Source organism: Pundamilia nyererei, unplaced genomic scaffold (assembly GCF_000239375.1).
Source record: "Pundamilia nyererei isolate P.nyererei 1_Seehausen unplaced genomic scaffold, PunNye1.0 scaffold00120, whole genome shotgun sequence".
Lineage (NCBI taxonomy): Eukaryota > Metazoa > Chordata > Actinopteri > Cichliformes > Cichlidae > Pundamilia > Pundamilia nyererei.
The window spans coordinates 1236343-1261867 of NW_005187521.1; the positions used below are offsets into that span (position 1 = coordinate 1236343).

Here is a 25525-nt window from a genome sequence, read left to right on the forward strand (position 1 = left end):
AGGGGAAAGAAGAGTTATCACTGACCTGAACCTCCTGAAGACTGGGCTCCGGTGATCCGCGGGCAGATGGTGGGAAGTGCAAGGAGTACTGACGTGACATTTACACAAGTTGCACCAAATAGTCATTTTTGTCGCCGTTGTTTCCACCTAACGAATAAGCATTGGTTGCAAACGATCAGACATTGCTCGTGCTTTTTTAAAAAGGCAATAAAATGTTCTTTTTTCTTAAGTTTTAAAGAAGTTCTATCGTGAGTATTTAAAGCAGCCCCCTGTGAGGTGAAAAGAAAAGGCGTCTTCATCGCTTACCTCAGCAGACCGAAGATGAGTGTCAGGCACTTGTGACCGTCCCTCCTTTTATAGCCCCAAACCCCACACCTCTCCTCCGACCCAGCCAGTGAGGAAGAGGAAAAGGCTAAATGGGATAATGTTACCTGTTGTGACGCGATGACAAACGACCGAGGCGGGTTATATTTGGTGAAAAGAGCCCTAAAAATAACCCGTCAGACAGGACGCAGAATGAGCGGTGATGAATTAAAGTGCAATCATCAAAAAAAATGTTTGAAACTTTCCTCTTATATGTGCAGACACTGTGGTATTTTAAGAAAACTGCGATTCCCTGGCCAATCAGGACGTCCCCTGGCACCCGGACAAAGTAGTCCTTTTTTGTTGTTTTTGTTGTTGTTTTTTTGAAGGGGAAAAATTGATAATCCATCTTGGAACAGCTTTGAAATTCAGAACATCACACCACACTGTAAAATACTTTTACCTTTTTGTAAATTGTTGGCTATTATTATTTAGTGTTGATCTATTTTCTGTGTTGCAGGAACTCAGACCTGTTAACCGTATAACGTGATTTTTGTCCCCCATAAAGTGCACAAAAACACCGACTGTCGCAAAAATGAGTCGTGTACATTTATATGTAATTTATTTTTATTCATTTTATTCATTTTTACTTTTGTCACACGGTTTAATAAAGGCTTCAGTAAAATAAATACGTTTAAAAAATGGGAACTTTTTTCTGGGAACTTTCATGGTTCGGGCTTTGTAGGGTTAAAAGGAGAACCGACTACAGATGGCGCTCACAGGACAGAAAGATTAAGAACCAGCGGTTGAGTCTGCTGGATTTTACAAACTCACTCCAACATTTGTTGTGAAATGCAGTGGAGTAGAAATTCCGCATTTGATGGTTTTCTGTGCTGCTTTAGAGTATAAAAAAAGTCTTTGGTTAACTTTTATTTCTTTATTTTTTGCTTTCAAGGAATCAGACTGTCTTGTAACTATTATTTATTTATATATCAAGTCATCCTTAATAATTCTTCAGACTTTAGAAATGTTGTCCACGGTTTGTATCGTGGGTTTTCTCACTCATTTTCAGTCCAGTCCTTGTGTCTGAACATTTTCGTTTTCTTTATTTATTTACTCAGCCGATTAACACTGAGGTATGAGTCACTGAAATATAAAAAGAAACACTTAAGAATTTAATATTTGTATTACTGTCACAAAAATGTTGTTCTCATTTCATTGAATATTAAAAAAAAAAAAATCTAAGTTAAAAAAAAATACATTTGTCCACAAACAAGGTGATTCTCAAAAACAAAAGGTATTAATCAAAAATGTGGCACCTCGTGACATGATGTGCTGTCCTTAAAAAAAAAAAAAAAGAAAAAAAAGAGGAAACTAGGGAAATAGAGGACTATCTACAGCAGATGCACGGTTTCTGAAAGTCATGTCTTTAAGAAATTGAGAGAATCCAAAAAAAAGGCCTGAGAGATGCCCTTTAGTTGATCCGTCTACTGTTCACTGAAGCCTCATCAGAAATGGTCTCAGTGGAAGTGTGGCTGTCATGAAGCCGTTCTTAAGGAAGGGAAGCAGGGAGAAAAAGTTGAGGTATGCCAAATTACACAAGAACTGGACTGAAAATGAGTGTTGATGAGTCTTATGCAGTGATGAATCCAAATTTGATTTGTTTCGCTTCTAATGATCATCAGTATGTATGAAGCACAGGAGAACGGTACAACAGTGAGCGTCTCCAGCCATCTATAAAACACACTGCAGGCTCTGAGCTACATTTCAGCCAGTGGTGTTGAAGATCTTGGCAAATTTGATGGAATTATAAACGCAGAAAAGTAGTCAGATTTTGATCCAACATGCAACACAATATAAAAGTGTCTAATTGGTATCGGCTTTATTTTTCAGCACGACAATGACCCCAAACACACTGCCAACACAGTGAAAGCTCACCTGGATAAAAAACAAAATTAAGCAGAATCAGCCGTGGATTGGCCTCCCCAGAGCCCGGACCTGAACATTATTGAAGCACTGTGGCATCATCTTGACAGAGAACAGAACAAAAGGCAGCCAACATCCAAAGAAATCTTGCTTGTGTTGAAGAACAAAGGTGACCATACTAAATATTGACTTGTTAAAATTATACAGACTGTGTGTGCGCATCATATACAGTATTTTTGTGTCTCCGCATCTCAAATCGTTGCATCCATTTCCCATTTTTCCAACCGCAGTCTAAATGGGGACTGGCTTAAGACTTTTGCACAAAGGCACAAGCCATTCAAACCAGAAGCAGAAAACCAGTTTGGTGCATCATTGTTTAATCTGTGAACAGACTTGTGAGGAAGTGAGTTATGGCAGCCTTCAAAGGGCTTTGACTGCGTGCATATTAGTCACTCAATTAAACCCCTGCTGGAAGGGAACTAAGCTACAGGTCTACAAATATGACGCACTGAGTCTCAGCGGCTCACACAAAATTAGTTCTTTAAGCAGATGAGTAGATTACGGGCATCACAAAACATGACTAAAGCATACTAGAAACTTAGAAGTCTACCAAATTCTCACACTCATCTAAGACGAGAGTGATGGCAAGTGATGCCTGCATACGAAACTGCTGATTAGTTTGCACGTTTATTCGTGTTCATTAGTGAAATTACTACTTTTGTTTCTCTTTGGGTGTATTTAAACAGCTATGCCTCCTATCCTCTAAGGACTCATGCTCCTTGAATCCCTCTATTCTCAAATCCCCAATTTAGTCGCCTTTTACCAGAGAACTAGAACTTGAGTGAGCGAACGGGACATCGATATGGGAGGGACAAGACAAAACAAATCACTCTGAACAAATCCTCAGTCCAATTCTCAAGGGCCAGTGGGACCGTCTGAGTCCTGAGGGGAAATTAGAGCGTAATTTGGCTGAGTGTCTCCTTGCATTAGCGCCTGCGTCACAGCTCGAAGCAGGCTCCAGGGCCAGACAAAGGGGACCCAGCGAAGCACTGCTTCCTGTGTGCAGTGGGACCAGGCGGGACAGGGTGTCTCTGCTGCCTCACTTTAAGCTGACCCTCCGTCTGTGGCGTGCACTTAACACTGAAGATAACACTGGCTTTATAGCAGGGGGCTGGTGACAGACAGGAACAGACTGCCAGGACACCACTGGTAGCAGGGGCAGAGCTTGGTGCTGAGGCTCAGTGCAAGATGCTCATTTTATGGAAACCAAAAAAGCAACCACACACAATCCATTAGTCTGCAGACTGGTGCAGGGGGAGCGGGTTAGGCGGTAACCCAGTCGAGTAGACGGTGAGGGGTCTCAGACAGGCTGGCTGGGGTAGATGTGGATGGTTTTTAAGCAGGAAACAGAAAATATAGAAGTGGAGGCTTCAAAGTCCTGCTAACTATTAAGTACCATATACAGTAGCTCAAAGGGGAGTTATCAGTCTGTAGAGCAAAGAGGTGGAACCTGGACACACATGGCTCTGCCTTCCAGTGAGTAGAAATGCTCATTATTTAGTGATCAAATCCATTCCTTTGACAAAGGACTGTTGGTGCAGAGAAGTGGTCAGAAACATAAAAGATTGTTTTCTTTCAACAGTAAATTTAAATTCACTTCATCCTGTGATCTCAAAAGACAAAATTGTTCACTCTGCCTGAAACAGGCCCCCAAAAACCAGTGTCTTGGGTTAACAAAGGTGGTGAGGGCCTTAGAACACGTTTGCATCATGCAGCTTGCCACATGCCAAATACTGGCCTTGAGATGTAACAAAGTTTAAGCATAAAGGGCACGTTATTATAGTCCTATGACACAATATGTGCAGTGATGTGAAAAAGAAAGTAACCATCTCTTAAGTCTAATATTTGTATGAGGGAAGACATTTAAAAACACAGATGCAACATATGTAACTAAAACCTGCTAAAGTCAAAGTTCAAAAATCAACAGGAGCCTTAATTAAGACAGTATGTAGCAGCCAGGTGCCGCTGAAGTGTGAGCACCTCAATAAAAGCAAATGTTTTGTGAGCTCGCTGGTCTGCAGCATTAAAGCAGCACATCAGTGTGAATGTTTTCACAAATGAAAAACATTCAGTTGCCAAGAAATGGACACCTTAGCAAATTTACCCCACGGTCAGATCGGGCAATGCTCAGAAACTAATGTTTTGGCCAACACCAAACACAGCATATCAGCATAAACACCTTATCATGTGCCAAGCGCGGTGGTGGAGGAGCATTTTGGCTTAGTTTTTGGTGAACGGAGGATAATGCGTAATGTTTTGTTGTTCATCGGAGGTTGCATTTACTCAATTTTAAGACCTGCTAAGAACCAAATGGTTTGTTGGGTCCTGATAGGTAAAACCTTAGAATTAAAAGGGTGTACAGTACACCTTTGCCACAGAGCAGTATATGAATGACAACAACTCTGGACACTTTTAGAAATCAATGGATACAAAGAGTAACCACTTTGACTGTCTCAGATTTATTGATACAGTTATAAAGCATATTGCACAGGAAGTCCTGACCAACTTTGCCAGATACAGAGACCCACTTTAAAAAAAAAAAAAAAAATTATATATAAAAACAAATCAGCAACAGGAGCTCACAGTCGTAAAAGGAATCCAAACACACTCCAGATTTTGTTCTGTTTTTAAAACCATGTTGCTTTTAAATTAAACAACTTTTCAAGATATACTTACTGGTATGAAAACTTTTTCTGCATACAATCTCTTTATCATGGTTCTGTCCGCGACACAAAAGATGGTAAAGCAAGCGTAACCACGAGAAGCTTATCACTCATTTGTAAATCCAACTCAAAGTAAAATGACGCTAACCAATTAAACATGTGACGCAAAAATATTTGGGTGGTGGAGCAGGACACTTCATTATGTGGAGGAAAGAGAGTGGCTATTATCTAGGAAAGTTATGCAGGTACTTTTTTTTTTTTAATCCCACTATGGTGCAATTAATTTTAGGTCCTTACTAAAAATGTCACCCGTAAACTTTACACAAAACAAATGAAAGAAATATCTGAGGAATATCAAGAGTGTGTCAATATGCATGCATGTGCAGGGGCTAAGAGTGACAGAGTCTCAGTGGCACCACAGGTCTGTAAAGGGGTTAGAGCAACCAAATGCCCCAAACTTTGAAGTCTGTTTAGGCAAACGCAGCATCAACATATCTCCTCTCCGTCAGGTCAAACGTCCCATGGCTATAGTGCACTTATCCAGCTACTTAAATGTTTAAGATTGGGGGTTTTGTTTTTTAAGAACACTGCTTTATATGACACAGTTGTAAATATTTAGGATGTAGGTTATTAAATGCTAATATTTGGGACCCAGAGCCCTGCTGGTTTTTTAAATGTCGACCAGCTAATCAGAGACTGAAAGCAACAGAACACTTGGTCCCAAGGACCGGCACTTCAAACATCCTCACGAGTGTGTGGCTACACAGCTTCCAATCCCACCTTAGCTCAGGCATTTCCTTCCCAGGACCAGATTAAAGTAAAACCATGGTTAAAATAACTTTATCACCTATGAATTTATGCTCATTAAGTCTGATGTTGTCAACAAAGGCCAAAACCAAAAATATGTATTAAATTTTAATCAAAGATTGTCTGAGACACTACTGTTGTCAAAAAAATAAAATAAAAATCACCCAACCTACAAAATTTATATCTGTGTATCAGTGACAGAACCATCAGAGCCATGTGGGTTTACTGAGCATGCAGTGGAAACAAAGGCCTTGCACAGACACACAGCTTGTTTTGGTCTTTATAGGGAATTTGTTGACAATATATAATAAAAAAATGAAACAGCCTTGTTCATTCACTAATGTGGGTGAAGCTGTGATTATTTTGTTTTAAGAAATAAAAGCCCATCACCAATCAAGTTTTGAAAAGTCAGATAAAATGTAAAAACCCACAACCTAAATAAATGTCCAATTTGAGAATTTCCAAGTCATTTTCAAGCAGTGTGGCATGTAATCTGTCAACAGCCATTGTGCATTTAAAACATCTGCAATTGTGCCTGTCATTATGCACAAACATAAGAGGGTCACATCGTTAAACTATGGGATTGTCTCTAAAAAGAAACTACACTATGCATATCAGATGATCTCCTCAACAACAAGTAAACTAAATGAGGTGGGCGAGGACCACTAGCTTACACGCACACTTTGCATCAAGATTCCCTTCCACGTTTGGCACTGTAAAGCATATTAAAGGGGGGTGGGCAGGTGAACCCTTTAGTGAAACTACAGCATTTCTTGGAAGAACACAAATACCTCCCTGCAAAACACCTCCTTTAGTGATTCAGTGTATGGGAAATCTTAAAGGCCCAATGATGCATGCAGTTCAGGGAGATAGAAGCACTCCACTCTACAAGGCAGACATTTTCATTGGCTGCCTTGCAAATCACCTTGTAGCCACTTAAGTAGGGTACTGACAGAATTACAATGAAGGGAAATGGCAAAGCATTGAAAACCAGCTTATTTTGTAACGATCATAATTCCAATATTGTGGTAAAGAATCTTCTCCTTTCATTCAACATGCACCAGCTCTATCTGCCCACGAACCTGATAGTTGCACATGGCTAAGTAAGAGAACGCTGCAAGTGAAATAACCATTTGCATTTGAAACAGAAGGTTCACATTTGTATGAGTGTGACATCTGGATGACAATCCTCAAAGAGGTTAGCTCTCAAAACCTTTGGCTGAAGTTCTTGTCTCTTCCTGTGCTTAACATTAGAAGTCTATGATTATCATAGGCTGATTGAATTTCTAGAGAGGCTAGAAAGAAGAGAAAAAAGGTGAACAGGCATCAACGATTTCCATCTTAAGGGCTAAAATATCCCCAGACAGGGCAAAGCCAGTGGTGTCCAAGGGAGTCTGATACGGGATGTTTTGGTCAGTAAAAGTTTCAACTTGTAGAATGTGTAAAATAAATCGGATCCAGACTATACAAAAACAGTCCTCGATTTAGAAAGATAAAAGCCCAGTGTCCTGAAACAGAGTCTGGGTTCTGCTTCACTTTTAAGCTTCTTCAGCCATGGGAGGAGAAGATGGGCCTACTGATGTTGCTGTTGGTTGTCATGGCTGCCAGTTCCCACCTGACGTTAAAGAAAACAAAAAACAAACAAACAAAAAAGCTTTAGTAATCACCAGCAAACAATTAATTTGATTTTAAAGTGCACCAGTGCAAAACCCAAAGTTATTAGTGCCAAATATGAATAGGCATGATGTTCATGCTGGATTTAATTTTTTGCTTTTAAGCTTCTTTAGCTCACAATTTTACAGTTCAGTTATTAAAATAACTGAAATGGGCAGGTTTGAGCCTTATGCTAAGCTGTCTACAATTTTATATTTGCAGAATCCTTTTATATTTTAAATCAAGTAGTTTATATTTGGACCCCTGACCCCACCTTACCCACGTGAGGGGCTACATCGTGGCCCCCGCTGTAACATGAGCATCAGGAGCAGGAGCTGACAACAGGGTCTAGTGCTGACCTGATGACAGGTCAGAGGTTGAGCTCCAGATTGTTATCACTGGGTCTGGTTTCACACTCACTCCCTATCAAACGGCTTTGTTCGTTTTTTTGTTGTGCACATGTGTGTTTAAGAGGGGAGATTGGCACAGGACCTGGAGATGCCACTGAGGGGCAAAAGGAGTTAACCAAAGTCTTGTGACCCCAACTGAAAACCCTCTAAAAAGGTTAGAAACACAACTGCAAACACCAAAGTGGGGAACATGCAAGGTGGCAGTGACGGTGCAAGAGAAATGAGAGGCTAAGAGGAGTAATTAGTATCAGGTTCCAGGGGGTCCACGTGTAACGAAAATCCCCTTAGTGGAAGTCCTCAATTTTAGACAAACACCTTTCCTAATGATCTCCATTAGCTTGCCCGAATCTATGAATTAAGGTTTTAGGGGAACAGCAATGTACTTTAAATTGCTTTTCTGCAATTTATATATACACATTTTCTGACAGCTAGTCTATTTTAATGCATCTTACCTTTATATGCATTAAACATGGGCTTAAATGCAGCTATTAAAACTTCCCAAACCTGCCATTACAACCTCACAACAAATCAAAGTAGTGCTGTCAAAATTGAGTCTCTTGCTAGTCATGTGTCAAAACAATTTGATATCAGTCAGCAAGACGGGAAAATTATGTGTTATTAATTCAAAATGCTGAGGGGGGGGGGGGACTTTTTACACACTTGTGCAGGATATTCAACTAGAAGAACTGCGATAGCATTTCATGCTGTCATGATCTCCATGAGCAGTGTGGTGTAACTATGACGTTCCTATATATCACCAAGTCAAACAGGGTGCACACGGTGGGAGGGGGGAACCAAAAAAAACTTTCAGCAGACGCTACATTTTCTCAAAGGCTCATAAGCTTTATTCATTTAAATTAAACCATTTAGGGTCTTTCATAAGAAACCTTGGAAAGCTCTCTTTCTACACAGTGAGGATTATGGACAATCATTTCACCTTGAGTCATCACTAGACTGATAGGTGACTGGGATGCTGGCTGGCTGAACTGGCACAGAAGCTTGTTTCACGGTCAGATTTATTTTATTTTTTTTTAAATAATCAAGCACAACTGTCTAAGCTTCTTTCTTTTTTTATTAATTAATTTTAAGCAATCCTAAACCATTTCAAAACCTTTCAGGTGGACAAGAAGTAATTTAAGTCAAAGCCAACTTTTCACTTGATTAGTTTATGTTGCTACTTTGTAACCACACCTGAAGTTGTTTAATGACTGTTAATCATCTCAAAGATATAAAGTTTTAGCATTAAGATTTTGTTATATTTAATTTCCAAGGACAAAGTAGTGAAATTACTTTTTGTAGTCCACTTTATTGTTAATTTCAGTTCTTTAAAGGCTGAATAGGTACTCTGCACACCATGTACTGCATTTGTATTTTGGCCTTTCCTCTACATCACAGGGAAGGATCTTATACAAGCTGTACATGTGATCACAGACAATGAAGCAACTGAAAGCAGCACTATACAAATGGTTCCTGGCTGTCTGACTTCTGTACTCAAACCTTTATGCATTTAGATCTATAATTATGATTTCTACATGCGAGGACCTAAGCCAAGTCAGACAAAAGCCAGAGTAAAACTTGCCACTAGTTAAATGAAGGATAATGAATCATAATTTGCCTCTTTTGAAAAACAACCTAATTAGAGAGAGACTGAGTAGTGGCAACAATGACTGGCATAATAAAAACAGCACGAACAACAATATGTCAGCTCTATGACAAAACAGTGCTAATGTTTGAGAGGAGGATGCTCATCTGACCTGATATCATGTGGGAGTCCCGACTGCTCCAGACTGTACTGAATGACAGCTATTTTGCATAAAGTCTTCAAATTAGGGCCTGAAAAGAGAGTGCAGTGAGTCATAGGATGATCAATGGCACTAATCATACTCAAGCTATTAATACCAATTTCAGCTGTGGGAATTCAAAGTTGAGCCAGGCAGCTCAGATCTAAAGAATCTGTAGATGGAAGGGTGCAAAAATAATCAATAGCTGGAAAAAAAAAAAGAAAATAAAGCAAGTGTTCACGTATGAGAACAAGCAGGACATGATGACGTGAGTGTGGAAGTCACTTCAGTACACAAATCATCTTATTAAAAGCCAGATTTCTAATAATACGTACAAACTCCCTCTCATTTACTATCATCGGCAAAGGCTGTTCCACCATATGTTCAGTGATAAACAGTGTGAAGGCACACGTGACTGGCACGAGGAAGCGTAGGCCACGGGGGTTGTCATTGGGTACTGCCAGTCCCATAAGGTCCCTGTGTAAGCCCACCTACACAAACCCTAACTGTGACCTGACAGCATTACAGGCTACCCCAGTGCAGGCAGGATATTGCCATATTTGGTAGTCCAAGAGACGGAAGTGCCGCATTTGACAGCACCGTGCAGGGCCAAGGCCAAGTATACTAGGTCTGGTCAGAAATAAAGCAGTCATTTCATAATTTATTACAGAGAAGGGGAAAAAAACCCATCCCAAATCTTATTTTAAAAACAATCATTTGTTTAGCTTGCTTTTCTGACATCTTAAAAGAAAAGTCAATATAATTCCCTTTTAAGTTATCTGTGGGCTGCCTGACAAACATTTGCTGTACAATTCACAACAGTTATTGACCAGCATTGGCTTCTGTTTGTACTCAAGTCTGAATTTGAGTTTTTGGCCATATGGCAAAGTTTATGCCAGAAAAGATGTTAACTGCAGCAGCTTCAACTGGCAAAAACCGTAGGGCTCTAATTAATGTTGTACTTAATTAACGCATCACAAATCAATCCGAACAGCTGTCTGGCAGAGATGTCCCTGTACACACGAGAGTGGGTAATAAGAGAAAACCCGGGATTTTATGTCCTTAACTCTTCATCATATCTCGTTCACATATGACAAACCGTATTTTGGTTTAATTAATATATAATTAGCTGAAATAAATGGATGAATATCAGTTGAACAGGTAAAACAGTTTTAATTACAACATCTGCCTTTTTTTTTACTTTTATTTTGTTGAGCTGCTTTGATATGTATAATATTTAAAAAAGTCAACATATATGTTTGTAGGATTATTAAGTAAATGAATAAAATTCACAAACCCTTAGCTCAGCAAGTACTCATAATGGTAAAGACTCTGGAAGCGTGCAGCCAGGCTTGTAAATTTAACTCTTGTAACAGTTAGTGGAGACCACCTACTGTCTTTTTAGCTGCAGAACCTGCACTTTACCAGCCAGTTGCTGCCAACCCCTTTGTTGAGAAGCAGTACAGTGGATTTTGTGAGATAATTCACTATTAAAGCAGCAGGACTGAACTAAAGCAGTAAAATAGATATGACATCTAAACCATGAAGGTGCAGGTTCAGATTATAACACAGTTCATCGATTCTGGTGTCTCCTTTGAGATCATCTTAATGTTTTCTTTATGTCATTGAGTCAAAAATTGCTTGGGGGGTGCATTATCTGCAACAACACAGAATCCTAAGAGCGATACCAATAAAGACAAGAGTACTTACTGAAGTCTAAGATATACAGGTCTGAATGATCCATGAGGTTAAATTCATCTCCCATTCCTTGCTCTGGACAGGGGCTGTAAAGAGAAAAGTAATAGGGTTAGAGCGATTCTATAAACTTCCTGTTTTCATGAGCACAGTTCACACAGCTTACAAAGACCGTAAGCATTACTCAACTACTTAATGCGACACACACCATAGAATTCCAGCATTGGACTCTCAGTTATTTATCTTATTACATGAATCAGTTGGGACCATAATCAGGGAGCCACAGACTATCCTAAATAAGAGCTCTCACACAGCTCTCCTTATCATGCGTTGCATGATTTAGGTCCACAGGAAGTGGAGCAGTCTTGTAAGACAGACTGGCCAATGCTGATAGTCTCCCAGACCTGAGCAGCTATAGATATCACTGCACATCTGTTTCCTGCCACAGTTAAGCACATACACCTGTGACACCTGGTGCACCACAGCTGAACAAGCCCAAACTATATACCTGTTAAACCATTCTTTTAACTACCTTTTCTAGGTAATGTAGCCTGTCAGTTCAGATTTATTCGCACATATAGCAAGGTAGTACATATAGCTTTCCAAATGCACGCTGCACACGACTGCTTTATATTCATAATGTAACAATAAAACTCATCTAGAAGATAAAACTACACTTTACATTTAAATTCACCAAGCCGTTTGCGTTCTATGGAACCATTAAGGAGAAAGTGTAAAATGCAGAAGCCAAGTTTTAAGAGTAAAATCAAGATGCTTTTTGGACCAGCTAGCGATTGGCATGTGTCCAACCAACCCAGACATTACCACAGGAAGAAAAAAATAAATAAAATTGTTGGCAACAGATTTGTTGCAGGTTTTTTGCATTTACGATTTTCATCACTCTCTTCGTCTTTCATTCTTGCCCTGAACCATCCTCTTGCTGATCTCAATGCACCGTCTCGCCACCACCCATCAATCTCTCTCACCCTTTCCTGCTGTCTTCTCCATCGCATCTTCCTTTCGCTCCGTGTTCAGGATGTTGTAAGGGTTTTACGTTGCTAATCTTCCCTAAACAAACACGGCGGTAGCTTAAAGCAGCCACGAGAGATGCAGAGCACGAGCTCCATCGTCCCAGGGGGCCAGCTGGGGAAGTCATTACGCCCCTTGCCCCCCAGGAGGTGACCCACCCGGGCTTAAAGTGGGAGCCTTTATCAGAATACTCACCCAAGCTCTAACATTACTGTGGTGATTGAAAGGGTACATTTCAATAGTGGTGAGAAACACTCTCTTTAATGTATGACACACATGCGAGTTACCTGAAACTTTAAAACTGCCACCGGAATTAAATTAGCACAAACATCCCTCATGTGATAATTAGTATTGATGATTAATTTTAACCAAACAAATGGATTTGATATGACTCATTAAATCAGTCTTACAGCTGTTTGTTTTTTCTTTTTTTCCCCCCAAACATCCTAAAAACAAAACAAAAACAAACAAAAAAAAAAAAAACACCATGCTGTTGGGTGGCATTGCCGTATTCAGTCAACAGTTTCCTGTTTTTTTTTAAGTGCATCATTCTCAAGTTAAGCCAGCTAACAGCATTTGTTTAACGTAAGAAACAGTATGATATAGAAATATTCAGTGAATTGGGAGTTTTAGATACCACATGTGTGGAATGGACAAATATCAGCAACCTGGCTACACAACAGAAGTAATGAAAAGCAACATCTCTATCTAAAGAGCACCCCGCAGTAGCTGTGAACTACTGTGTAAACCCGTAGGGAGGGCATCGGCCTTGGATGCTGACGCGTGAAAGAGTACAGATAAGGGAATGTTTTAACACGAGCAACCACAGAGATGAAGATTGCATCCACTGGGATATGGCTTCTTTGGATGGTCGTGGATAATGCAAGTCAGGGTGTGAAATTCAGCAGAAAATTAGGGAATGGTAATACTTTATGGGTCACAACAAAGAGAAAGGGCTGAAGCAGACTATGGAGGCAGCGGCAATAATGGCTGTCTGACACACTATTCGGAAACGGGAAAGTCACAGTGTGTGACTTTATGTGGCATCCTGGTGTTTGATGGGCCACTTTGTTACTTGATCAGCAAAGTATCACCATGTGTGAAAGTGCTCCTCCCCCTACAGCATAGTGGTTCCCAGTCTGAATGAGGCCTGAGTGATGCCGCCCCCCCACTAAAACAACACTGAGTGCTATTTCAAACAACACTCAATGAGGGCGTCTAATCACCTAATTGCCGGTCCTCTCTAGCAAGGCACTACCTGCTCCACTTCATTATCTTACACACCAAGGTTTCAAAAGTGTAGAACAAAGAGTTGAGCTACAGTCCTAAAACTAATGAAGAGACACCAAAGAGCCGAGGACTAATTCAAAGTGTCGAAGAAGTTAATTGCCCACAATTTTTGCAACTTACTTTCAGAACCAACACTGAAAACGAAGTGGCAAAGAAAAGATTTGGATCTGATAGAAATTCTATTAATGACACCTCTGCTATCTCAAAACAAATAGAGTCAACAATATACCTGGAACCTGACCTGTCGTAAGCATGTTTTAAGTGGCTTCATTGGGCATATCCTCATTCTTGGGAATGATATGATCTGCATCCCTTTCCTTTCTCCACTTCCTATTGAACTTTGGTCCATCAGAACCATCTAACTCACAGGAACTCATCATCCACTACAACTTCCTGTAGAGGACTTTATCAGGAGAGCCAGACTTACACATTATTGCTGAAACACCTTGACTGAAAACACATGAAAGCAGCGAGAACAGTTTGTGGTGCGCTTTCAACATTTTAAAATTACTTCTGATATGATGGGCAACCCAGGTCCTCACTGGTGGGTTATATTTGTTTAAAAAAAGAAGAAGCTTTAACTGTTACTGTCATTCAGACAACAGTACAAGCTAAAAATTATTAAAATTCAATACATTAAGAGTATAGGCAATGCTTGGTCATGTCTATTAACCTTACCCAAGGTAAAAAGCAAAAGCATTTAAAATGTAATGAAACAATCTATATAGACATTATCCAATAGGAATTTAAAGGATTGTTAAGATTCCAGCAAGAGTTTGTAATGATCTTGGTTATCACTGCTCAATAGATTTCTATTCAATGCTTTTGGCTTAATCTCTGCTGTCTCAACTCGTCTTACCCAGCTATCTGTGCCCCCTCCTGGGCAGTGGCTGGACAGTGGATTAAGACAGAGCTGCCCAGACCTATACCCCATGCAGAGGGTGAGATACAACCTGTAGCTGGCTCCCAGTGAGACAAATAACTGACTTTAGATTAGAAAGAAGAGATGCCAACCCCTAATGAAGCATGCAACTCAAATTTCAGTCTCTCTAGATAAAATATAATTGCACTTAGTGATAATACTTAAAGGCACTGCAAAGTCAGAGTGGTTAGTAATTTGGTCCCTTGGTCCCAGGACAGGTTCTTATCAACCTAGCTACCTAGCAAAATTAGGGTGATTAAAAAAAAAAAAAAAAAAAAAAAGCATTTCTCACAGCTCTCAACATAACTGGTTCTCAAAGGGTTTGTCAAATGTTTAACTGCCAGATTCATTTTGGAAAAATAGGTTATTTGGTTGATTTTGATACACTTCCATTTACATACTAATAAACACAGTTCTCATAGATCATTATAACATGTATTAGCTCACTGGTTAACTTTCCATCAGTGCACTGCTTGAGCAATTAGTTCTTATAGTACTGCTATAAGAGTACTCCATTTTCCAGAAATATCAATTTTAACGTAAAGCAGCACTGTTTAAAACACGACTTGCTGATTAAAACATCAGACATTATCCTGTTACACAAGTTGACTGGTGGGCTTTTCTTGTAATTTACTACTTAAACAGCTTCAGCACAAACTCCAGACAATGTAAGGAGGATCACAGTCCAGAGTTGTCTTTTCCCCTCACATGTAGCACATGGCAGGAGATACCCTGCTTCAGACCTGCCCGAGTAGTGTGTGCAGGAGGCAAGTAACACTTGTCGAGTGAATTCCCTGGCCTCCTCCCAGCACCACTCTCACATGAGTGTAAATCCGTGTTGTCAAACAGACATTGTACTAGGCTGCAGAGACTTACACAGCGCATTTAAATTTCAGATGCAGACATACGTGCAAGCTCATCTTCTAATGTCTAAATTTAAGGGATGTTGTGCATGAGTGAAATCGGCTAGTCTTACGTTATTCTACTAATCCAAAAAGCACAGAGGTGTTTTAGTTGTAATGACAGCACTAACTCAAAAATACTACTATTTAGAAATGTCTACTGACATGGACAACAGCATCACAATGCATCATCTGTGTAAGGCTGTTTATTTGAGCTGCTGTGCAACACTCAACCCCTACGACACCATAATGTATACAGACCGTTAGCAGGTTAAGGAGGGTTAAGATGCAGATGAAATACTATCATGAGCTTGTCTTTGAAGAGTAAATCACAGTGTAGCTGAGCTCCCCCAAGGTCTTGTCCTGCCACGCGCGGTATGCCCCATATCCTGATGGGGTCACCTTCGCTGTTTGACAGGTTTTGTCTCAGGAATACTAAACACACACAGACAAATAATAAAGGAAACTTCTGCAGGGTACCCTTTGACACCAAAGGCCAAAAGACAACATGTGTGGTATCAAACTCTGTTGTGCTGACAGGCGTGCATCTATAGAGTCGATTTCCACTCTGGCAGATCTAAGATATTGAGTTGGCATTGTAGCAAGCCTAATGAAGCTAAAAATATTAAAGTTTCAAGCAGAGTTTTTTAGTTTTGGTACAATACCCGGCAAGAGAGGACTATCATTTCTCAGACCCATGCTGTGTTGAGTCTAACATTTAGACAGGCAGGTTCCAGGGTGATAACAAGTCACGTTTTAACCAGATGTCTATTGTAACAGCTGCCACTTCAGCTATTGATAAAGGCGCAATTCAGCCGTGTCCGAGATATAGAGGCACCAGGCTTCTGACCTTCCTGGACTACTAAACAAAAACCCCTGGACTTCTCTGGCTCAGCAAATTGCAGTTTTATAATGAGCTGTTAAATTCCACACAGATTAAATATCCCAGTGAGATTTTGGTAGCTTAAACTAGAGGTTTGGAGCTGGAATGTTTTGGCTACCAGCAAGATTACCTGCTATGTGGTCTCCCGCTTGCTAATTACGTAAAGCAGCAATTCACTCTCAGTGGAGATCAGACGACTCAGATCTGTTTGAGTTTTAGAATCAAGTAATTCAAACCCAGAGTCTTATATTTAGAGCTTTCAACCCACTCATCCAGTGCAATGACTCGACAGAAGCCAGAAATATTAAAAATGTTTGGTTTTTTTTTCCATCTAATGTTAGAAATGGCGTCAGCATGCTTTCCATCTTTACTAAATGTACTAAGTGACTCTGCATATTTCCAAAATGGAACAAATGTGTTAAGGTTGGCACAGCAGAGTGTGTGTACCACGCTGACGTAAGCCCAACAAGAGCTGTGACTCACCAAGTCATGTGAAGACATCCAGACAAATGCAAACACCACCACAAAAAGGCACTAAGTGTCCAAATACATAAGTCAGTAGAATATCTAAGCACTGACATTCAGATGCAAATAAGTAAATTAATGGGAAAATTAGATTTTGAAGGCCTTAAAATATCCCAGGTTACTCAATATCACCCAATTGTGGAGACACGACCAGCAGTTTCAAGACAGCAGTTGCATGATTCTCCTTAATCAACAAAAGAGTTCATTTAATGAAGGAGTTATTTTTGAAGAAAAACATACACCTCACTTTCATCTTATTAGATATCATCTTGACACTGGTAATATTTTTTTATTAACTATTTGAGTTGCACTCACACTATATTTATCATCATGTATTTGATTTGTAAATGTAAATACAGATTATAAGTAGGTTTCTGTAATCTCTGAAATATGTAAGAGTCAGATGTATTACCTGCTCTTACTTATGCACAGTAATATCATCCTAGGTGTATGAAAACTATACCTGCTTTTGAAAAAACTAATTATCAGCAGTATACACAAAAAGGTGCTGAAGGACTAAAAAAGGCGCAAAGGACAACAAGGATCAAGCAATTACAAAAAGCCTTCAATCACAGATTAACATTTAAACACACAGATAATTTAAGTCTGTCATCATTCAAAGATGAATGAATGCCGTCATGGTAAAAATACATTCCCTAAAAGCATTGTTGGAATGAATGCACATCAGGTCCAAGTAGTTCAGAGGCCTGTGCCAGATTTCCCTTCATAGATTCCGAGCTGTCTGCTCCCAGCATGCCAAGCTGTCATGTCCTTGTTCACTTCCTGCCCCTCATAGGATGCCCTGTTCCCAGGCTTGAAATGCTTCCTGATTTAGCTCAACCTGGGTTTGTCGTAAGAAATTAAACACACAGTGAGAAGAGAGCCAACAATGACAACATGAGCACTGTGTGGCTCTGCCTTCGTACGCAACTCAACTTGAGCTGCGCTTCATTCCTCGGGGAACAAAAAAAAAAGAAAAGAGCAAGAAATAAAAAAGAAAACAAAATTTACAGGGTTTAACTGTTCATTGCTTGTATGCATAGGTGAAGGTCGGTACAGGTGGAGTTGGTCATGCACGGGTCGTCCTTCGTGGGGCAGTGAGCAGAACTCAGTAAATGAGTGTAGCAGAGGCACTGGGGGTATATCAAATTGCACTCTGTGAGAAAGAATGCTCCCTAAGGTCATAAATCAGAGATGGGGCAGACTTTCGCGCCTTTCTGCAGCTCAGCAGTCCTGTTTACACTGACGCAAGTGGTACTCAACACATAGCCACTAATGCCCAGCCCGTCTTTCACACACAGTCTGCTCATTTACCTTCAAAGTGAAAGCATGTATGAAAATAGAGGTATCTTCCACTTAAGGATTATCTGAATCCAAATTTAACAGCACCAAATTAGAGTAAACCAGGCTTGTTGACTGCAAATCTTACTTACACTTGGAATTTCTAAGCTAACAGCAGTGTGTCTCATTCAGCTGTTCCTACATTTTATTTTACGAATGCATTTTAGCATATTGCAAGACGACTGAAGCACAACCCTTTGGAAAGCAGAGCAGTCATGCTTGAACTAATGGTTTAACAGTCCTTCACTAAAGTGATAAATTATTCTGAACAAATTCCTGCAGGTAAAATAAACTGGGAATAAATATCAGAGGGGTTCTGTTTAAGATCAGTCTGAAAGGACAACCAACTCAGGAAAACAACATTTGGACTATAAATTTCAACACAATTTCCTCAGAAGATCTACTGAAATGAGGAGCCCCACAACAAACACAAGCAAGGTGTCCAGCAAATAATTCATGGCAGCCTGTGCAAGCATTCGTCAACTGCATTGAGACAGACACTAATAACTTTCTAGCCCTGTTAACAGCCCTCATGTTGTTAGGCCGTGCAAAAATAAACACAAGAGGTGCTGGTTTTAAAGGGACTGTTCAAACGTAATTAGTTAATGAAACTGGATCAGGCTAGTCTTTATCAATGCAAGTCAAGACAAAGCCTAAACACTGTTCAAATCTTAAAATTACAACTTTATTAGTCAAAAGACGAAAAAGAATTTAGGTCTGCTTGGATGGTGTTTGTGTGCAAATGCTTATGGGAGTTCCTGCGTGTAAGAAGCTTAAGTGTGCTCTAAAATAACAAAAACAAAATAATGAGCAATGCTGGCCAAGAGAACCTGTGTGGCCAACTTACTTGGAGCCTGTGAGGATCATGCTCCAATTTTTACAGTAACAGAAAACCCCTCTCCAGACTGTGAACACAGCAACTACCAAGCACATAATAGACAAAGCAGTTTTTCTCTAAAGATAGATTCATGAATATGTTAACCTCTGTGCCCTTGGGCTTTTAAACAGGATGTCAGAGATATTATGTAGTGTTTGATTTCTTCCTCTGCACCCTTCATCAGCTCAGTGACACTCCCTTTTCCAGCCCTATCTGCTCAGAACAGGAAATCATGACTCCATTCTGGACTAATCCCAGTGAGTACCTAAACAAAGGATAACCTTCAAAAATTAAGACTCCTCTCGAGCTTGTCATTTTCATTATAAGCTTCTCAGTACTACATGAATATCTAATGATTACAAATTTAGAGAGACAACTCTTCTGTATTACGCTTTTGCATATTATTTGAAATGTGTGTCACACGTACGCGTTTTGGGGTGTGATGCACAGCACAATGTGGTAGCAAGTGAAGCTTTACAAAACACATCCAGCAACAGTCAGTGGCTCAAAAACTACAGGGCACGTAGACGTAGAGGGTCTGAAAGTAGCCTTATCCACAGCCTTGTGATCCTACCATCAGGTTATCCCAGTGGAGTTCTCCTGATAACAGGGTCTTGCTGATAACAGTACCCCAGGACATGGACTACCCTGAACGATGCTGTAAGCTACCTCATTACTCCAGCGGCTACTGGCCTATCACAAGAACGTCACCACCTCAGCGGCACCTAACCAGCTACGAAGCCCCTGGTTATCACTACTGTAGACAGCAATCTACAGGATCCAGACTGTGTTTGGCATATTGAAAAGAGAAGACTGTCGTCTGTCCTGAAATGGTCAGATGCACAAAAAGTTGCCACCCCCTCCACCCACCTAAAGACAATCACTGAGTGCAAAAAGCCCATATTTAGTGTTTTTTATGAGAGCTGTGAAGGCAAGGACACAAAAGAAAACTTAAGAAGTCATCTTTAGTGCAATGAGGAGCCATTGTGATTTTTCCTGAAAGAACAACTGAAATTTGAGCGACTGAAGTCCTTCCATGCTTAATTTCATGTCCTTTGGTACATTTTCTGAAATGAACCTGAGAAGTAGAGGTAAGACATGTATTTTTTTTTTTTTTTTTTTAGACTCTAATTGCCTGGAAACCTTCACCAGCGCAGATGGTGTACACATCATTATTAAGGATTTCTCAGATGCTAGGCTACCGGACCAGATTTTTGTCTTTTTGTGAACTCAAAGAGTTTATCAGGTGAACCCAGGTAAACAGATTGTGTTTTTTTTTGGGGGGGGGGGGGGGATTTTTTGTAAATGTTCAAAATCTTAACATCGATACAAAGTTTCCATCATATTGACTCTGACATGCATGTGTCTATTACATTGTGTCATTACATGAACGTCTGGGCAAACTTTGATAACATGCATTTCTTTCTGAATTAGGGAATGAGTTAATGAGTACAGCACACACAAAATGTTTGGCAGAGATGTAAATATACAAATGATTGACAAATGATGACAATTTAACTGAAAAATAAATAAATATTTGAAGTTCAAATCTAGGTCAAGTACTAATATTTTGTGCCTCACCTGGTTCCTCCAAAGAGGATGATTCGATCTCCAACCATACAACAGCACTGACGCCTCCGAGGGCATGGGCCTTTCCCTTTAGGTTCAACTTTCTTCCATGTGAAGTTTTCTAGTGTGTACACACAAGGCAAAAATAATTTTGATTATATTAAAAGTTATATTTTATATAAAAAGGATAAAAAGAATGGGCATAGATACAATGAGAGATTTCTTTGGAAATGTATCTGCAGCACAATAAATCTAAACTACAACAGGGTTACGTCATACCAGCTAAACTAGAAGAGTTTCTCACTATGCCTGCTGTTTATTCAGCTTCCTAAAAATATTAAACCACAAGGCTCTAAGATAAAGTAATATTTATAAAGAAATAAAAATAAAAAGAGACAGGGGGGGTTAACCTTCAACACAAAATCTTACATTTCAAAAATAGAAACAAGTCCTCTATGAAGTGCATGCAACGTAAGCGACGATGTTGAAGCTCACTCACTTGTTCCATATAAGGATGAACTGTCTCAGACCCAAACAGCATCACTGCATCTCTATAGCAACAGGCCATTCAGACCCTTAGATAATTATGACTAAAATTAAAGTGCTGCCACCTAGCGAACTGCAGAGCACATTTAGATGGCAACTGAAGAAATCAGCTTTAAATAGCACAGGCACATAAGATCATATCCACTACAAAAAAAGACCAAATTCTCAAATAAACTAGAGAAGAGTTTAGAAAACAGCTATGGCTGTCCTTGTCCAAATTCCCTGCCAATGTTTCCCAACACATCGCTACATTAATGATCTACTTTTAATATGATTCAACACCATGTGCAACTGCTGTCACAATGGTTTTCTCTAGTTACAACTAGAAATGGCAGTTGGGAGACAATTAAACATAAATTAATTAAAACAATGGACTTTTAGCTAGTGCCTGGTATTACCTTTGTCATTTATTTCCTGACACAAAGATAGTATCAGATAATATAGTGCTATCTAACACCATTTAGGACACAACGAGTTTACCACAGGTGTGTTGCTTCATCAGTGACTATGTTTAGCATGTAACAAGAGCCTGAGGCTTTCTTCCAGAAAACCTCCTAAACCAATTTGAAATGCAATCAGGTAACATTCATCAGCAACTGAATGGGCTGTCATTCCAGCATCTGTGTTGCAAAACATGAAACACAGAAAGCAACTTTGTGGTGAAAAAGGAAGCGGCCAATCACCATTACGCAAATGTCAATTATGCAGCGGAGGAGGACCGGTTATTTATGCATGAAGAAATGAGAAAAGTAGGTCAACACAAGCTAGTCCTGCACTTCTTGTATTGAGGTAAATAGTCAGGGTGGAATTTAAAGAACTCTTTAAAAAATAAAGCTACCAGGAATTAAACCCTCTAGTAGCAGTGCTCTACAGCAACAGGACAGGTTTTCCAAATCTAAATGATGTAAATATAGACTTACCTGGATTGAATTTCCAAAGGTCGTTGAAGTGTCGTTCCATATGAGAATTGTATCCTCCAAATATGTACAGCTCTCCATTGTAGGAAACTTCAAAAATAAATAAAAAGTCCAGATTAATGATATTTGAAGTATACTATAAGGAACCACTTGACCCAGATAAAGTACCTTGATTTGTTTAATCGAATAACTTTGGCAAGATTATATTTGACAACACTGTTCTCACAACACTAATCCAACACATAGATGCATATAAAAGATTAGCACCTAGCCTGTAAATATATTGGAACAAACAGAATTAAAATTAAAAGAATTTAATCAGATACTGGTCTAATAACACAGTCGATTTTATGCGTGTATTTTGTGCCTTACAGGCTGAATGACTTCTGCGTCCCTCTGGTAGTGGCTGTGTTGAAGGGGTGGTCAGCCAGCAGTTAGTCTTTGTGTCAAATACCCTGATCTTGTTGCAGTAGACCTCATTGTTGGAGTGGAAGGGACCAAGACGATCTGCTCTTCCTCCAAACACGAACATTTTTGTCCCAATGATGGTAGCCGAGTGGAAGTCTCTCCAGCGTGCTGGAGTTCCCTGCAGAGCAAAGACAACACACGATGTTACTGTTAAACTCTTCCACACTCAAAGTTTTAGTGAAGAGAGAGCAGAGCAGTCTACTCAGACACTGAAGTTATAGCTATTGAGAACATTTTTGGTAAAACTTAATTTACTGTCTTTATTAAATCTAAAATTTCATCAAGTTATGTTGATCATAAGCCTTGGTATGGAATTCGTCTTCCTAAAATATTCCAGATCTTATTCCCTGGGATAAGAAAAAAATCCTAATATTCAAAACTAAACCATTACATGTCAGAAACAACTCTCACGTTCAATATAAGGGACAGTGTTGAAGCTCATTCGTTCCATATAAATGATCAACCATCTCAGGCATTTCGCCCAGGAAAAAAACAGCAATTTCAGGTAAACACTGCCATCTAGTGGATCAGTTTTCCAACTACAAAACCACAGTGAATCCCAAACCTCCCCCAGGCACCACCATCCCTTTTCAAAGGGATAGTGGTGTCCAGTCAGCCCAGTCATTGGGATAGTGTAAACAATTTAATTGGAGCAAGACACAGAATCATAATCAAGATATATGAACTTTACCAGAAATATGACTGAAACAGGACCTGCTCTCACATACTGCAACCAACTCTAACAGAGGCAAACCTCGACTCACTTTACATGTCACTGCCCTGTAGTCATGCCAAAGTCTTTCACAAGCCTTCCTTTCAGGAATGTGCTGCCAATGTCTAACCATGAACTTTATGCAGACAGGGGGGCTTTGTAAATCGTTAACATGGTTGAAAGAATACCAGAACCAATACTGAAAAGTGAGTTTTACACATGCAAATGTAAAAATACAAACGCTAAATGATCCCAAAGTTCAAAGGGGGAAAAAAGCAAGTGAGTAACAGCACAGAAGTTTTCATTTTCCTAAAGAGGAATGCAATCCTAAGTATTATTCAGTCACATGCACTGCTAAATCTGTAAGCACCACAGTCCAATCTCCTTACTGACAACATGGCTGTAACTAAAACTGAATGGATTGACTTAATCCACAGTAACTCCGTCATATGATGACTAAAATATACTTTACAAGCGTTTAATCACATGAGCATGTTGACTGCATAAACAAAAATAGTATTTGCTAAAAGGAGACTGTATATAATCCAGTGTGAGGCTTTTTGAACTTTCCTAGCAGGAAGCTGCTTTGAAATTCCACACTGCGCTGCTTTTATAACATGCCAATACACCAACAGATAACTTATGTTGCTGATGTTCAGCAGTGTCATCTTTGTTTTTTATGAGAGGGTTTCCTGTTTGTTTGTTAGGAGAATTATTTTGAATGCTCAATACAGAAAAACTGTCAAGGAATAACCAGCAACGGTTGAAAAGCAACAGCTAGTGACTTTTAACTCACTCTGGCATTAATTAGTGCCCAAACCATGGTAGTGGTATCCAGTTTGTGGATGTCATTGGAGAAACAGTCAGCCTAAAATAAATAAATAAAAAAAGATTCATTTTTAATGTTCACAGAGAAAGTTTGTGTAAGCAAAAATAAATCAAAAATCAAACTCACCAGCTGCTCATATCCTCCAAATATATACATTGCCTTTCCCAGGACACAGGCAGAGTGGCCGTCCCTCGCCCCTGGAACAGTCCCTGAAGTCCTGGGTGTGTACCATCTGTGAGTATCTGTGAAGCAGTCGCAGTTGTTCAATATTGAGATCAGAGCACTTGCGTTACATGCAATGGAAAACTATCACACGCATGCAGGTGCTACAGCTTTCTTAATATAAAACAGTTCCTCTACTTTTTGTTGTCACAATTTTAACTTCAAACAGGTTCATCTCAAAGGAAATACACCCTGAAACTCTCAGCAGCACGAGTTAGACGAGGGTCTACTTACTGACATCAAAAGCATAGAGCACATTGCAGGCCCCCTCTGTGTCGTTACGCCCGCCCCAGAGGTAGATAGTATCATCCACCAGCACAGCTGTGTGGCCATAACGCATATATGGCACTTCACGGGCACATTCAAGTCCTGTAATCCTCACTGGAGGCAGCTTCATCCAGCGCAATGACACTAAAAAACACAAAAAGTAAACATTTTCCTTTATTAAAAAAATAAAATATAAAAACTTAAAGAACATTTTTTTTAAATTCAATTAAAAACAAACACACACAAAAACAATGCTGCCTGACAAATTTTACTTGATACTTACTGCGTTACAAAGTTCTACAAATTCAGTTATTCGCATTTTTTTTTAAAATGGATATTAGGTTGGTAGTCAGTAATTTATTTTATTATCTTTCTTGCTCTGAGAGCTAAAAAATGTAAAATTTGTTAACGTGCCTACAACTCTCTCACAGTGAGTTTTCAGTACAGTTCACATCACTTTAATAATAAAAAGTACCATCAAGAAAAGAAAAAAAATTAGAATCAGTCTTTGCAGTAAATGGGTCAATGGGGGAAGGAGGACAAAGCAAGATGGCAGGAAACTGTAGTTAAAGAGGTCCCATTTCCATTACACTCAAAGCATTAGTTCCACAGATCTTTTCATGATACACCAATAGCAGGTAGGCTCTATCTACTTTGGGAAGTTGTAAAACCCTAAAGCAGGTGGCTGACCACACAATGGGGAAAAACCATGCAAAATGAGTTAAGGGTGCTTCTCTTAACCCATTTAAAGAAAACAGCTGTGCTTGTCTGATAGCAACTGAAAAACAACAACTGGAAAAAAAAAATTGTTGCAAACCGCTATGAAAAGCTGGGGTTTAACTGCCAACCTGAGTGAGTTTTCAGTAAAGTTGTGCACATTCAACAAATTACAACAGTTTCTTAACCTTTCTCAATACACTGGGGGGGG

The 25525-nt window shown here is 39.6% G+C and overlaps 2 protein-coding genes across 5 annotated transcripts in view; both read right to left on the bottom strand.

The window, feature by feature from the left end:
• LOC102212448 (neuronal PAS domain-containing protein 4-like) overlaps positions 1–143 on the bottom strand; it is a 10024-nt gene extending 9881 nt beyond the window's left edge. The window contains exon 1 of the mRNA XM_005742412.1: positions 26–143. Within this exon, the coding sequence (XP_005742469.1) occupies positions 26–126 (101 nt within the window). The 5' untranslated portion in view covers positions 127–143. The remainder of the gene's footprint in view (positions 1–25) is intronic.
• Positions 144–4732: 4589 nt separating this feature from the next.
• Positions 4733–25525, bottom strand: part of klhdc3 (kelch domain containing 3) — a 23012-nt gene continuing 2219 nt past the window's right edge. For 3 of the 4 annotated variants that reach the window (XM_005742415.2, XM_013913220.1, XM_013913219.1), the window contains exons 3-11: positions 24565–24741; positions 24235–24350; positions 24076–24147; positions 22472–22685; positions 22103–22189; positions 20649–20757; positions 11314–11387; positions 9577–9655; positions 4733–7374 (exon numbers count right to left, since the gene is read on the bottom strand). In XM_005742415.2, coding sequence (XP_005742472.1) covers positions 7308–7374; positions 9577–9655; positions 11314–11387; positions 20649–20757; positions 22103–22189; positions 22472–22685; positions 24076–24147; positions 24235–24350; positions 24565–24741 — 995 coding nt within the window. In that variant the 3' untranslated portion in view covers positions 4733–7307. Of the gene's footprint in view, positions 7375–9576; positions 9656–11313; positions 11388–17639; positions 17691–20648; positions 20758–22102; positions 22190–22471; positions 22686–24075; positions 24148–24234; positions 24351–24564; positions 24742–25525 lie in introns of those variants that run through there. The other variant, XM_013913221.1, reaches the window with a different exon arrangement.